Below are 15,457 nucleotides of genomic sequence, written 5' to 3' on the forward strand. Positions count from 1 at the left end.
TGCCAGGCCAAGGCGGTGTTCAAGAGTCATTTGCACTTCTCTTTCTGTTCCTGAGGAGAAACGAGTCATTCCAAACCCCAAAACTACAACCACCAGTCAAGCTCTAATCGGTGTCTCCACAGCAAAGATGCTTTTAACAACTCCAATAACAATTGCGCAGGGTCCTCAAAGCAACGCAACAGATCGCAGCAGTTTCATACGGGCAGACAGAGTAATCCGACTGCTGTGGGTAATGAATCCCAGGCTGAGGCCTGATGCAATTTGGAAAGGCCATACTAAACAGCGCTGCATGTTTAAAGAGCTCTGTGCAGGGCCCATTTATATTTACTGGCCTTATCTGAGCGTCCGATGGGCTTAGCTCTTAATTTGCTTTAACCGGGCCGATTTGTGCTTACACTGGCAGAAGGCGGGCGGCCCATCCGTCAGTGTCAGCACTGCAGCGCCACATTATTTCAACTCATTTTTGAGGGCACTGCTTTCAGGGGCAAAATGCTTATCGCTCCAAACTAGGGACAAGTCCTGAGTAATTAGAGTTAATTCACCTTGAGAACCCGATCTTCGCTGTAGTCGTGACAATGCTTACACGTCGACTTAATAAATCCCAGAGCATTCCGCACATATCTGCGAGGAATTTCTTTTTTTCATCCTAAATCACCTTTATGGCTATTGTAAAGATTAATGACGCTTTCTCTGTTGAACTTATGAACGTTTAGAAATTAATCTAGCAAATTAGTGCAATTACTCAATTTTCCATAAATGCTCTCTACATTAAAAAGCACTTAATTTAAAATGCAAAAGCGTTTTTGTTTTTTTTGCTTCATGTTTTTCTTTTTCTTTACTTACGCTTTTCTTCTCCCTTGCGTCTAAGAAAGGAAAGCTTCACATTTTACTGTGCCAACACTAAAAAAGAACGAGGGGAAACTAGGTTTGGCAGCTATATGGAACAAATTACTGGATTACCTTTAGCAACTGCCAACAAGTCATTTTAACACATAATAAAGTTGAAAGAATGATTTGGTCCGAGTCGCCCTTGAGACCAATACCTGTACAACTCGACAAATAAACAGGGTTATTATCGGAAGTTGTGACTTTGAGGTTTTGACAACAAAAATAAAGTACCAAGAGCTGTTCTACACTGACAGGAAAAACATACATTTGGGCTAATATGTTTATGATATATGTTATCTGTACCGTATTGCCGGTCAAAATTTTGTCACACTGAAATCGTTCGAATATGCTAGTGCTACATTATACTTATTATTTGTGCTCAATTTTTAAAAATGGTTTATTATCCTGATGATAGATTTCTTTTCAAGATATTTTGATGAATAGAAAGTTCAGCATTTATTTGAAATAGAAATTTTGCGTAACATACATGTTTACAGTCATTTTTGATCAATTGAATGCATCCTTGCTGAATGAATTTCTTTTTTTTATCTTACTTGATCTAAACTACTAATCTAAACTCTAATCTAAACTTTTGAATGGTTGTGTATTATGGTTTCCGAAACATATTAATCTGCAAAAACTCAACATTGATAATAATAACAGTTCAATTCTTGAACAGCACCTCAGCATATTAGAATGATTGGTAACACTTTACAATAATGTTCATTAGTTAACATTATTTTACTACCTTAGTTAACATGAACTAAGAATGAACAAAACTTCTACGGCATTTATTATTAATATTAATTTCAGCATTTACTAATACATTATTAAAATCAAAGGTTGTATTTGATAACATTTGTTAACACTGTGAACTAACACAAAAAAGCATTGAATATTTTTTATTAACTAAAGTTAACAAAGATGAACTAATACAGTAACAAATATTACTCATTGTTAGTTCATGTTAGTTACTACATTAACTAATGTTAACCAATGAACCTTATTGTAAAGTGTTACCGAATGATTTATATTAATTGAATGCTAATTGCATCTGTTAAAATCTACTTAATTTTAGTGTAAGCCTTAATAGTTTCCACATTTTTTAAAAACTATGCGCATTGTTTTGGCTCCCCAACAACATCCTCAAAGCATGAAATCTCTGTTCTCTTCTTTTCCACTAAGAAATATGGATTATGTCTGCAACACTCACCCCATGGGATGGCGATGATATCCACCCCAGCTCCCCTTGACTTGCTTTGGAGTCCAACAGGTTAACTGTAGAGAAGGAGAGAGAAGGGGAGAGAAACAAATGAGCAGTTATCCCTTTTTAGATCCGGTTTCACCCCCACTCGGAGCGGGATACAGCTCTCAGTGTGCAGCGTCCCGATCAACACAGTATTTACTCAGCTGTGCTGCTCTTGTGCCACAATCCAATTAAACAAACAATGGAGTCAGCGGACTCATCCTTCAAAACAACATTTTTCAGTACGCTGCGCTAGCTTTAACTGGACGGAGAAAAGTTAGCCTTGTTACCCCGTGCACGGGGTCTTTAATGTCTGACCAAACGTTGATCTTGTGTGTGTCACAGTGATAGGTATCTTTAAGGAAAACAAATCAAAAATGGTTTCTTTCATCTGACAAGCCGAGTGGATTTCGATATGTTGATAAGAGATTGTTGCTTTTTTTTTTTTTTTACTATCACTTAATAAATAAAAAGGACATATCCTTTATTTTCCATTTATATTTGACTTATTACTGTTTTTTCTCATTCATGCAAAATAAAAATTCATACGTCATTGTTTTATTAGGACAATGTTTAATCTGTATCTGTCTTTGTGTTCAATATTTATTTCTGTTTTTGTAGACATTTTCATTTTTTATTAAACACATTATCAAACCTTTGTCAAATCCAATTCATTTAAAATGAAAGAACCCACAATAAAAGAAAAGATTAAAACAAAAAAAAACTAGTCCTGGGCAACGACTAATCGCGATTAATCACATCCAAAATAAAAGCTTGCGTTTACATAGGCTAATATATGTGTGTGTAATGTGTATAATTATTTTGTATATATAAATATACACACATGCATGTATATATTTAAGAATTTTTTTATGTATATATAAAATATTTATATATAATATAAATTGTATTTATATATATATATACATACAGTATATACGTGCAAATATTTCTTAAATATATACATGCATATTGTGTGTATTTATATATACAAAATAATTATACACATTACACACACATATACGCAAACTTTTATTTTGGATGCGATTAATCGTTGCCCAGCACTAAAAAAAACACAAAAGAGAAGGAATAATAAAACAATGGGAGACGACAGAGAGGAAATATTTCTGCATTATTTAAAACGTCTGGCTGCCGGCATGGTGTGATACAGCCGAGAAGGTCGTGACAAGCTCTTGATATCTCAGTGTCTCCTGCTCTCGTAACAACGACTCCTGTTTGATTGAGCAAGGCTTCTACGGGCACAAAGGGAAAGAACAAAAGCCTCCGTCGGAGTACAGTAAACGCATAATCCCAGATGACATGTGGGCACTCAGCATGGCGTCTACGGCCTCAACTAATAGCTGTGTCACTCATTCTCCCTACAGCGATGGCAAGGAGACATCCAGCCAAATCACAAATGGACGGGACATGGATGACATAAACCTTTATTTTATAAAGTGTACTTCAATGGCAATATTTATCACAATATTTTCACAAAGCTTGAGTCAGAGTCAGAGACAGTACACCTTACATATACGTAAGAAATCAGCCCATAAATGCGGTTTGTTCCTGGTACCAGTCAAAAAACTGGTACCAGGAACATTCTTTAATATTTATTATTATTTATTTATTGTTTTCCACATTTCAGAACAATAGTAAAGTCATCAAAATTGAAATTGAAAAGTCATCACAATTTGTGTTATTTCAATTTTGATGACTTTACTATTATTCTGAAATAAATTTAAAAACAATAAGAACTAAAACAATAAATTTACTTGTGGAAATTTGGTATATATATATATATATATATATATATATATATATTAGCTTTCTTATCTCTTTATTTTTTGGGGTTAGATTTCAGCTCTGAACACTCTGGACATTCACTCAATGACCTTCATGGTGGAGAATGAGATGCCTTTAAAAAGTGTTGAAGTTCACATTTATGCTGGAGAATTTTCATTGTTTACCTTTTCAACCAGGGGTGCGTTTTTCCGTACAATGACGTAACTGGTTGCTTAACTACTATAGTACGATGCATCGTTGAAAAAATCAACTAGCTAGTCATGACTGTTTCAAATTTCTAATTTGTCATTTAACCACATTGGTTGATGATGTCATAAAGGTCGTAAAGTAATAACTTTTTTTAATTAATCCATTCTTGAAAAAATTAAAAGTTAAATTAAATTAAATTGAATTAAATTAAATTAAATTAAATTAAATTAAATTAAATTAAATTAAATTAAATTAAATTAAATTAAATTAAATTAAATTAAACTAAATTAAATTAAATTAAATTAAATTAAATTAAATTAAATTAAATTAAATTCCATTAATTTAATTTAACATTTTAGTTTTGTAAAGAAATTAAACTGGGACAATTTATATTTTCCCGTGTATCTATAAAACTAATTTCAAGTATTCAATAATACGTTTTAATGAATTTTTAGATCACAATTATTATTTTTTTTAAATACATCAGTCAGGTGCTTCCATAATTCTGACAGGTAGTGTATATATCAGGGGCTCTGAGGAGAGTCTGTTGGAGACCCCATTATCAAATTCCAGCACAAACCGGCACCGCACCTGAGTGCTGGCCAAACAGCTGGCTGTTCTCATACTGTCGATGATCCCTATTAAGTATAATAAAGCTATCTGCTTATGTCAGATAATGGCAGCTCGCATCCAGCTCCGTTGCTTCCAATTTAAATTTCTCAATGAGCCGAGCCGGCATCTCAAATTGAGCCGATCAGGGAAATTTGAGACCATAAAATTAGATAGCTACATGGGTGAGGCAAATTCTGCAGCTGTAAGAGAAGGAAATCACAGCCAACGTCATTCCCAACCTCTCCACAAGAAGTGTAGCGTCAAGCAACGCGTCTAAGCACAAAACAAAGGGCAAATTATGAACAGCTGATTCAACGGCCATTTCATCCAACCAACCACACCAGACAAAATAGGTAAATCAATACAGGAGTGAGACAATAATCTAGGATTCCAACCACAGGCCACCAAGGGGTATCTCTCTAATGTATCATCCCTGCACTACTAGCTATTGTTTTCCTTTCATCAGCACATGGCACACTGATCGAATACATTAACAGTGCTGACAATGGAGACAATGGTAATGTTTCATTCACAAACTATCAAGAACAGCTCAATGTGAAATATATATTTACATTGAGATCATAATACAGAACAAAGAAGACAAGGAATCAGCATTAAAACTGCCCCATTACTTTTAACCATCAATCTATAGATTAAATAGGTAAAAACATTTTAGGTAGATGACATGAAATAGGTAAGTTGAAATGTCCTGTTGTGAAAATCCACACTGAAAAAAAATATTGTTGGTTTAACTTAAAAAAGTAAGTTACCTGGTTGCCTTATTGAGGTCATTGAAATTAAAATGTTTAGTTAATACAATGAAGGAGGTTAGTTTATTCAACAGAAACACAAAATGTTATGTTATCTGAACCACATTAATTATTTAAGTTGTTTTGACAAAGGAAAAAAAAGTGTGATAGCAAATCATGAAAAAAATTTTTTACAGTGCATTTACATGTTTAAGCAAAAGTCTAAAATATTGTTTAAATACTATGCAAGCAGCTTTTATGACATTGTATTGAAAACTACACTGAATATTTGTACTTTTAATTTGTCACACGGCAGGACCATTTAAAATTAACTAGTGAAAATAAACTAAACTAAAAATACAATAAAATTAACATGTATACACTCACACACACACACACACACACACACACACACACACACACACACACACATACATATATATTAGTCAAAAAAGAAAACTAGATGTCATTGCTTTGACATCTTGTTTGTGAACATTTTTGTGTGGTTCAAACCGCCCTTTTACAATTGCCATCGTCACATAAGATTTTACTATGTTTAAGCGAAAGGGATAGAGAGATCACCGAATATTGCCACTAACCTTAAACATATCAGTAAACATGTTGTCGATTACGATCTGAATGAGGTTTGCATGAGAACCATATGGCCCGTGAATGGCACACTGCCTTCTCTTCTCTGCGTCCTCTTCACCTCTCAGGTAGTTCATTAAATCTGTTATTGAATTAAGATGAGAGTCAGGTGTCTGAACACCTCGGAGAGCAGAGGACTCGATGCCTGGCTTTATTAAAATCTGACTGTGGGTGTATAAGACACATGGTCGGACTTGGGGATTATTTTCAAAGGATTTTCGAGTAAGCACGACAGGCTTCAATATGTGTCCAAAATACCCACTGCTGCTCCAATGATCCCTTTTCTCACCCACACTAGATCCTCTCGTGCAGCTGGTGTACCTCCACAGACACCCCAAGGGTCACGGCGAACCCCACACGTGCATCGCAAATAACTCTCCGAGAGGTCAATACTTGTAAGGGATGTTATCACGAACATGTTATCATGATTCAAGAACATTTGGCACTTCATTTCCCTAACTTAACTATCAAAAATAAACAAAATGGAAAACAATAGCAAATCACAGGGCTTGGGGCTTGATCGAAGGTTCCGCCCATGGTTGCAAGATGGCAATGAAGTATTAACCTCTACACTATGAATAATTCAGTCGAGTCTCAGGGTGTCTGCCTCAGCCCCTCTGAATCATCACAGCTTATTTTGCACGCCATCTTCGTCCAAAACACATCAGCATGACCATGCACATTACTGTTATATTGATGATACTGTATGGGTATTGATGCGTTCATATGTGTAAGCAAATTTCCACACATCCGAAAAGTAACGCCACTCACAAAACATTAGACGTCCCAGCTGGAAACTAGTGCACCATGACATCACACCACACCATGTCGTGGTGCTGCCATCACGTAGTCTGAGCGAGCGGAGCGTACTGCGCCATTTTAGCCACAAGTTAGAAAATGGAAACCCTAGTAACGTAATTGTGTTGTATGATTCGTTTACATCTATATTTATGTTTTTGGCAGATGCTTTATTCTGGAGCTGATCGGCTTTGTGAAGATTTCCTGAGATATTTCAATGAGACTTTTGTTATTTTCGTTGAAATCGTCCTATAAGGATGTGGTCAACTGTTAGCTGTAATCCCACATGCTCGGAAAACTGTCTGTCGTAAGTGTACTGACAGTAGAATAGGCGATATGCATTACAGTAGACTGTAAGTTTACCCACCACAAGCTTGACTCACAAAGGCCAAGCTAAATGGCAGAAAAATTAATTTGCTTCTTTACACAGATGTATGTTTCACTAGGCAGTTTGCCCAGATCCCCTTCAAAAAATAAATTCCATGTTTTTTTTTTCTCTCTCTCTCATGTGTTAGGAGTGTTATTAAATATATATATATAATACTAAGCTGGCATTAAACTCAATGCTATTAATGCATAAAATTGCCACTATTTATTAAATAAACTTTAAACCAGTAAAGTTAAATGTGTATATTTTCAAATATTTAATTTACTCTTAGCAATCGGAAATTAACATAATTTGAGTTTGAAAAATGAGACAATAAACAAATAAATAAAATAAATAAATGGATTTTATTTTTTAATAGAAACACTGTGTCCTGAGCAACATAAAAAAGAGCTAAATGTGAGATTGCATGATGTCTGCATCTATAGACAGCAGGGGCGTAGAATTTAGTAGGGACGCTAGGGACGTGTCTCTACCAATATCCAGTGACACTGATATATCCCTAGCAATAATTTCGATCAAAACTTAAAATATATTTATATATTGGTGTCCCCGTCCCCACCAATTTCAAAATCAAACCTACGCCACTGATAGACAGGACAGTGTAAGTAGGCCTCAAGTGGATACTTTGTTGTTTTCAAACATAGCCTATAGAAGAAGAAAACATTTTAAAATAAAATAATATAATATTTTTAGACTATTACTGTGATAATCAACATATTCCTTTAGAAATACCTAGTACACCAGAAAATATCTTACATTAAATAAATTACAGAGGTCAATTGGTCAGTCAACTTTTTATTATTATTATTATTATTATTGTTGTTGTTGTTAATATTATTATTATTATTATTATCATTATACTTAGGTGTTGTTTTATAGTTTATATCGTTTTTTAGTAGCCTACTGTAGTTGTCTGTTAAATTGTCCCACTACTTTCCAATCGTTAATAAAAACCATCAGCTATGGCTTTTTAAAAATTATGTTAATGCTTAATTCTGCTCAGTTAAAAGAAAATGACATAGTAACGTGTTTCAGGATTACGTTTATTTTATCTTCCATCTTTAACGACAAATATGCTAATTATACACTGGACCGACACAAATGAGGTCGCGATGCGGTGCATTGTATAATGTTTTGGTTATTAAAATTAATTTCATGTAATAAAGACTTAACTTTAAAGTTTCTATTAGCCCATTATTATTATTTATTTTACGAGCTGATGTTTAGGGTGAAAGTGGACGGTCATGTAGTAAATCGGCCCATTTCAGCTCGAGAACAAGAACACTGAATAAGTGTCAGGTCAACAGTTAGGCTATGGGATTTGTTAACCAAGGAGAGTTAGCCTGTGATGAAATATTATTCAAATTAAATAAAGAGTGGCAAAAGTGTCCCATTTAACCTGAATTCAAAAAAATAAAGATGAACACGTTACAAACTTTAGTTTGGGCTATTTCCTGGGGAAAATAAATGGAAATAGGTGACTTTAGTCTCGCTTCGCATCGATATAACTTTTGAATCACATATAACCTCTGAAAGGATTTATGAGTCTCTTTTTTCCTGAATGCTCATTGTGTAAAGAATGCGTCAATATTCATCTCGGGACGTTAACCGCGATTGCCCTATAGGTCATCATCATGGCCTTGACGGTTAACACTTTCAATATAATATAATATATATAGGCATATATGTTAATAATAAAAAAATAGACCTTTTTATTGATAATTAAATTCATATTAAGAGATTATAAACATTACACTTGAGCTGATTAGGCGACTTCAAGCTGTAAAAAAGCACTTTGCTCCAAATGATATCAATAGCTGCGGCTCTATACTGACACTCTCTGGTGAAAAACACGTCCCATTACATACTATTTGAGCAAAAGGTAATTCACAGCCCATAAATCACAATAAGAGAGAAAAGCCGCTGTTACACAGAACAGACAGCTAAACCTGAAACATCAGGCAGAAGATCACCTTGAGTTGACAGCATTTATGTTCTCATCTTTTCTACACAGATCAGATTCTAAACTCCCATACACAAATATGAATTCTAAACTCAATAAAAGCAAATGGGCCTGAATATTTAATCTTAAACATGAAAAGCCATATATCACCAAACGAATCAATCCATCTCTCCGTCATATCGCGTCACAATAGAATACGATTAGCGATTAGGCCAAAAGAACACATGGAGCTTTGGAAATGATAATAGCCTATATATATATATGTGTGTGTGTGTAGCTACTATATATATATATATATATATATATATATATATATATATATATATATATATATATATATATATATATATATAGGCTATATAATGAATATGCGACAACACTGACAACTGAAACTTTTGCAATTAGTATAGAGGGGCAATACACGAAGGTTTAGAGTCCCACGTAATTTTTTCCTCCCGAACGACTCTAAAAACTTGAACGGGACACAATTTTAAACACTGTGTGAACTAAACAGGTTAGGGATATGCAGGAGATACATGCAAACAGGATGCATTTCAAGCAAAGGCCTAATAAAATAGCATACAACATATTCTTTGTTTAGGCATAGGCTATTTCTATATCTCGACTGCGCCGCTTATATAAAGGACGTTTAGATGTCAAAATACAAATATAATATGCCTAAGTGTTTTGTTAAAAATGAGAGTGCTGCTACTGTCCCTAACTTTGCTGGCTCCGAATATTAATAGGCTGTAGATTTTAAGTTATTATAGGCTACTTTGCAGAAGGCCTAATATCCCACTGTTTTGATTGTTCACTTTATTTGAAATCTCATTAGATTGTAGGCCTAGTGTAGTTATACAGATTATCCAATAGGCCATATGTGATTGAAAAATAAAAATAAATCTGGCAGCATATGTGCCAATAAGTTTTAGTTAATAACTCATGTGATTAACTTTAGACAATTGCGTGACTGAGGTTTTAAACAAGGTCGGTAATAAACTCAGAAGTATATATTTTTTTTTTAGGAATTAGGCTTCATGAAACCACCCTCCACTGTAAGCAGCTTTACTTCAAAATATGCTTTAAGTAGCTAACATCAACGTGTGCTTTATGTCAATAAATTAAATAAATAAATAAAACGCAGAACATCCTAGCTATATGTGACAAATACCTGTTTGCAACGCAAATCTCTGCTTGTCCAAAGGGTGCATTTGCAATTCAGTATTAGCTATTCAGTAAGTTGAAGTATTTAATGTGGCTATTACAACAAAAGCGCAAGTGTAACTGAAATAAACTCGGCGCACAAACTTGCAGCGCATGGTAGGCTATAGGCTATAGGCTAGACAGGCTATCGTTTACACGGCAAAAATACAAAATAATTAAAGCAACTTCTTAATTATCAAGAAAGTGCAAATACATAAACTGCACAAAGAGTCTTTAAACATAGGCAACAGCCCATATGAAGATGATGCTGTATGGTCGGCAGATTTTCGGACTGAATTTCGCGCTCAGCCGGTGCGCGTTCTCGCTTTCCCAACCGATCGATCGTTTCAAAATATGTTCATATCGTGTATCCAGCTGTGACCCTTACAAACAATAATAAACAACACTCAAAGTTTGATTTGCAGCGATCCCTTTGCAGCTATTTCTAGCGAAATCAAGTCAATGCGTCTCGCGCACAACTGCGATATTATTGATTCCCAGAACAAATCGGTTCATTTGAAGCAGCTGGTTTGACATAAAGTGAATAAGCGAGCGATTAGCCAATATGATCAAATTCGCCGCGGCTTATTGGATGAGCATCGGAGGTAAAGCAGGTAACTGTTTCAGTTGAATTTCATTTCCTCTGTCAACGCTACGCAGATTAAACAACCCTGAATGGACGAGCTCAAGTCAACTGACAATATTGTTAGGACAGTCACGCTACAGTATAAGCAAGAAAGATGAGGGAATATGTCTCTCACTCCAGACGTTATCTTACCTTCATTGGACGGATGAATAATGAATTCTGCTCTGGAAATAAACGTGAAGAAAAAAAGGAAAAGTATTAATGTTTTGAAATCCATGATAGCAGTTCAGGGGGCAAAGCAAGGTACATAACTCCGTGAAGCATGCCACTCATGTGAGGGCTTCTGTTCCGACACAAGTTACCATTCTCGGCTCAGAGGCTGATGTCAAGTTTGACACTGGAGACGAGGAGGAGTCTCTCTCTCTCTCTCTCTCTCTCTCTCTCTCTCTCTCTCTCTCTCTCTCTCTCTCTCTCTCTCTCTCTCTCTCTCTCTCTCTCTCCCCAGTTCTCACCGGGAGCTTCCCTTTTTCGCTGGGTCCTATACACGCCAGACAGAGCCGTTTATTAGACCGACAGGTTCAACAGAGGTCATGTCATCTCTCGGAAATTGAAGAGAAGACAAAAACACATCAGGCAGCTCATCAAATTCAAGTTACTATATGTCACACTGTGGAATTTATGCACTTCGTTTGCCTTAAAAAAACAGTAAGCTCTACATTTGTCACATCAGCTCAAAGCCTGAGCTATAACAACTCGAAGTATTAACACTTTGTTTGGGCAAATTAATGTTATGGTCAGACTTACACTGCTCAGTGTAGGCCTACTAAGAACTGAATATACAAATAAAAACATATTAAACATATTTTATTGAGCTGATTGCAAATAGCCTACATTTTGTTAGTATTACACATAACAAAATCTAGCCTACTAACATTGACAATACAAGTCATCGTGAAATCAAAATGGACTATTCTTGTTTGTTTGTTGTTTTTATGGAATATTGCAAATTATAAACGACCTATCCGTGTACTTTATTATTTTTATTCTTTAATTAATGTGCCCTCATAATTTTTTAATCAAAAAAATATATCTCTCCTCTGATGGCGTTTTGACGGCCACGAGGGCGAATCAAAACTCCACTCACATCGCAGCAACTGCAACCCGCAATGATCCAACCATCCAATCAATTCCCAATCCAACCATCCAATCAATTCCCAATCCAACCATCCAATCAATTCCCAAAGAAAGTGGGAAAGTCCCTCCCTACATCTTTTCTTGTTCAAGAAGACTGACTGTAACTGCAAATACTGTAAATACATCATATTGAGTATATATTTTATAAAAAGTTAAATTGATGGACACGAATGTTATCCCACAATGATGAAAATATGTATTGTAAGATGCAACATGGACCGTAACATATAAACAACTTTTATTCTGCACTGTTAAACATTTTAGTGTGAAATTACAGTTAATTACAGGTTAATAATTGCATTACTTTCACAGTAATTTCACAGTAGGACTTTTCTTGTATCTTAACTGCACTAAAAAAGTGGTTTTACTGTATGGTTAAAGTATTGGAAAACACAATTTACTGTAAACAAACAACATCATACTGTATTAGTGAAGGCTACTATGAAGGTACCCAGCATGCAGTGCGGTTTATTGATTCTTATTGGTTTTATCTGTGCTGCTGAACTTATTTTTGCTTCACTTTTAGCAGTTTTTTGTTGTTGATTTATTTTGTAATGTTGGTTAATGTTTTTTTTATTATTATTTGTTGTGTTTTGTATGTCAAGTATTGATGTCTGTATATCATTAGGTTATGTTTACAAGATGATGTCACATATTTCAAAGATGAATCTCAGCAGTTCAGATCCATACAAACAGTTATGAATTTGAAATAAGTTATTAGTAAATATTCATGCTTAAATAATACTAAAACAAAATGTTCATATTCATGCAACTAAACTATTTCATAGCTTGTCATCATTTTAACGTTTTTTTATTTGTCACATTTCTGACTTGGCTAGATCAGAAATTTGAGTAGCCTATTATACAGATGGTCCAAGATCCCAAGCTAATGGACCACTGACACTGTAACTGAAAAACAATTAACAATTACAGTGGTAAAGAATAAATTTATTACAGTGGCATGGTTGAAGACAACATTATATTGTGAAATCACAGTAAATTACTGTGATGTCAGCATCATTCTGCTGTTGATTCACAGTCATTTGTAAGAAAATGACCCAGCATGCATTTACTTCACAGTAAATTTCTGACCACAGTCATTTATTGTAAATATACTCTTTAATCCTGTAAATTCCTGGCAATTTTTTACAGTGTGTTATTTGTTGAATTCCCGGATTATTATTATTATTATTTTATTTTGTTACAATACTGTGCACTGTCCTCAGAAAGAGCAAATATCTCTCAAACATTCACTGTCTGTATTCATTATTTTTCCCCTACAGAAACTCTATGTATTGTGCTATTATATCAGGCCTTTAAAACAGCTGTTGGGCGGAGAGCCGGCCTGTAGAGGCTGATCGAGCCTGGGACAGGCATCATATATATACAACCGACTGGAACAACTTTCAAGAGACACTTAGAAAGGAAGTAAACATCACTTGAGTTTCAATAAAAACGCTCACAGGAGACTGGGGAGATTTCTCAATTGTAATATGGGGACATAATTGTTGCAATATGTTTCTTGATATTGGATGTTAATAAATTAATTTAAAACCAAAATGTATAATATTTATTAATGCAAATTTTATTTTAATACTAATAAGTTAATTTTAGTCAACTTTAAATTTGTCTGTTCTTCAGTAAAATAATAGGAATATAATTAAATAATAAAATAACTTTCATTTGTATTTAAAAACAACAACATTTAAAAAATCAAATAAATGATTATGTAAAGGGAGAAGTTTGCAGAACAGCTCTACAGTTGCTTAGTCTTGGGGTTTTTAAAATAGTAATAGTCAGCTTTAAATAAAAAGCCTTACATTCCACTGCAAATAATTAAGCATGCCCTTCTAAAACATGAATATAGGGAAATAGTAATTGCTTGAAAGAAATATAGAGACTCTTAATGGCAATATAATACATGGCAGCATATATTGCTTTTGTTTGTAACAATGTAATGTCTTTATTGACAAACTGGGCCTAAAAGTTTAATCCAATTTAACATCATGATCAATGGATGCTTAATGTCTGAACGTTTTTACAAGCAAAAAAAAAAAAAAAACTATTATATTAAATCTGTTTTTCCATTGCTCTTCCAACCAGGCTCAGAAATATTTAATCCTTGCCTGCCCGTACTTGTGGTGAAAAATGATTTTATTACATTTATTTTTCAGAGCAATTTAATACTTTAAAAGGAATAAAATTAGATTAGAAAATGGAATATATATATATACAAGAACTGTGATTTCAATTGCTGACAATTATATTACTTTCTCCTGTTGTTAACTTGTATTTCATTATTTTTTTCCCCCACTGGTCCCTTTTCCACACTGGATATGATATAAGCTGTCGGACTTATGTAAACGCTTTTATAGTACAGGCATTTTTTTGGTTCCTTAGCTGCACTTTTGGATCTTTTTTGGAAAACTCCCTGTCACCGCAATCAAGTCTGAGTATTGATTTAATGTTCCAATGCGACTTAAATACGTTGAGAGGAAGAACAGCATTCTTCACTTTTACAAAAACAGAGAAAGCAGATGTTAATATATATACACAGTATATATCCCTGCAGCTACAGAGAAAAACTTTGCAAAATACAAATACAATACAATCATGTTTAATGGCAGTACGGGAAGCCCTTTCCTGTCTGCTGAGGATACACTTTTCATTTTGTTTCTTACAGCGTTGGGCTCTACTCAGTAATTTCATTCAGTGTTTTTTTTTTTCCCCCAGAAGCTGTCAAATAATTTGGCAGGATAAAAACACATCATTTAAAGCCATTGTCTCACTGACTTTCTGTCTTGAGTATGAAGTTTCAGCTCAACATCAAACCTGAGTTAAAGCCCAGGCAGTCTAAAGGGATACGTTTCTACAGCTGAAGCATTTGTCAATTCAATCCCATTCCCACTGCAAAAGTGCAAACATGATGAAGCAAATCCCAGATTTAACAGTATGTTTAACAAGTAAATACGTCTGGAGCATGATTTAGTGAAGAGAATGGTAAAACAAAGAGACAAATCAACTGAAGTAGCGATTAAAAACAGGGAAACAACATTTGGTTTTCCCAGTGCCATTGAGGTTTTGTCTGAGGCATGCGCTGCCTCGATGTGTGGCCCTTATTATAGCGTGTGAAAGTTAAACACAATACTTTTTGCTGATCTCAGCACGGTCGAAAAAACTTAAACAG

The 15,457-nt window shown here is 34.5% G+C and overlaps 1 protein-coding gene across 2 annotated transcripts in view; it reads right to left on the bottom strand.

Moving 5' to 3' along the window:
• Positions 1-11,471, bottom strand: part of epha3 (eph receptor A3) — a 153,174-nt gene extending 141,703 nt beyond the window's left edge. Inside the window, exons 1-2 of one of the 2 annotated variants that reach the window (XM_056252218.1) lie at positions 11,269-11,471; positions 2,102-2,166 (exon numbers count right to left, since the gene is read on the bottom strand). In XM_056252218.1, the coding sequence (XP_056108193.1) occupies positions 2,102-2,166; positions 11,269-11,353 (150 nt within the window). In that variant the 5' untranslated portion in view covers positions 11,354-11,471. The remainder of the gene's footprint in view (positions 1-2,101; positions 2,167-11,268) is intronic. The other variant, XM_056252219.1, reaches the window with a different exon arrangement.
• Positions 11,472-15,457: the final 3,986 nt, after the last annotated feature.

Source organism: Rhinichthys klamathensis, unplaced genomic scaffold (genome assembly GCF_029890125.1).
Source record: "Rhinichthys klamathensis goyatoka isolate OS25496 unplaced genomic scaffold, OSU_Roscu_1.1 h1tg000093l_1, whole genome shotgun sequence".
Classification (NCBI taxonomy): Eukaryota; Metazoa; Chordata; class Actinopteri; order Cypriniformes; family Leuciscidae; genus Rhinichthys; species Rhinichthys klamathensis.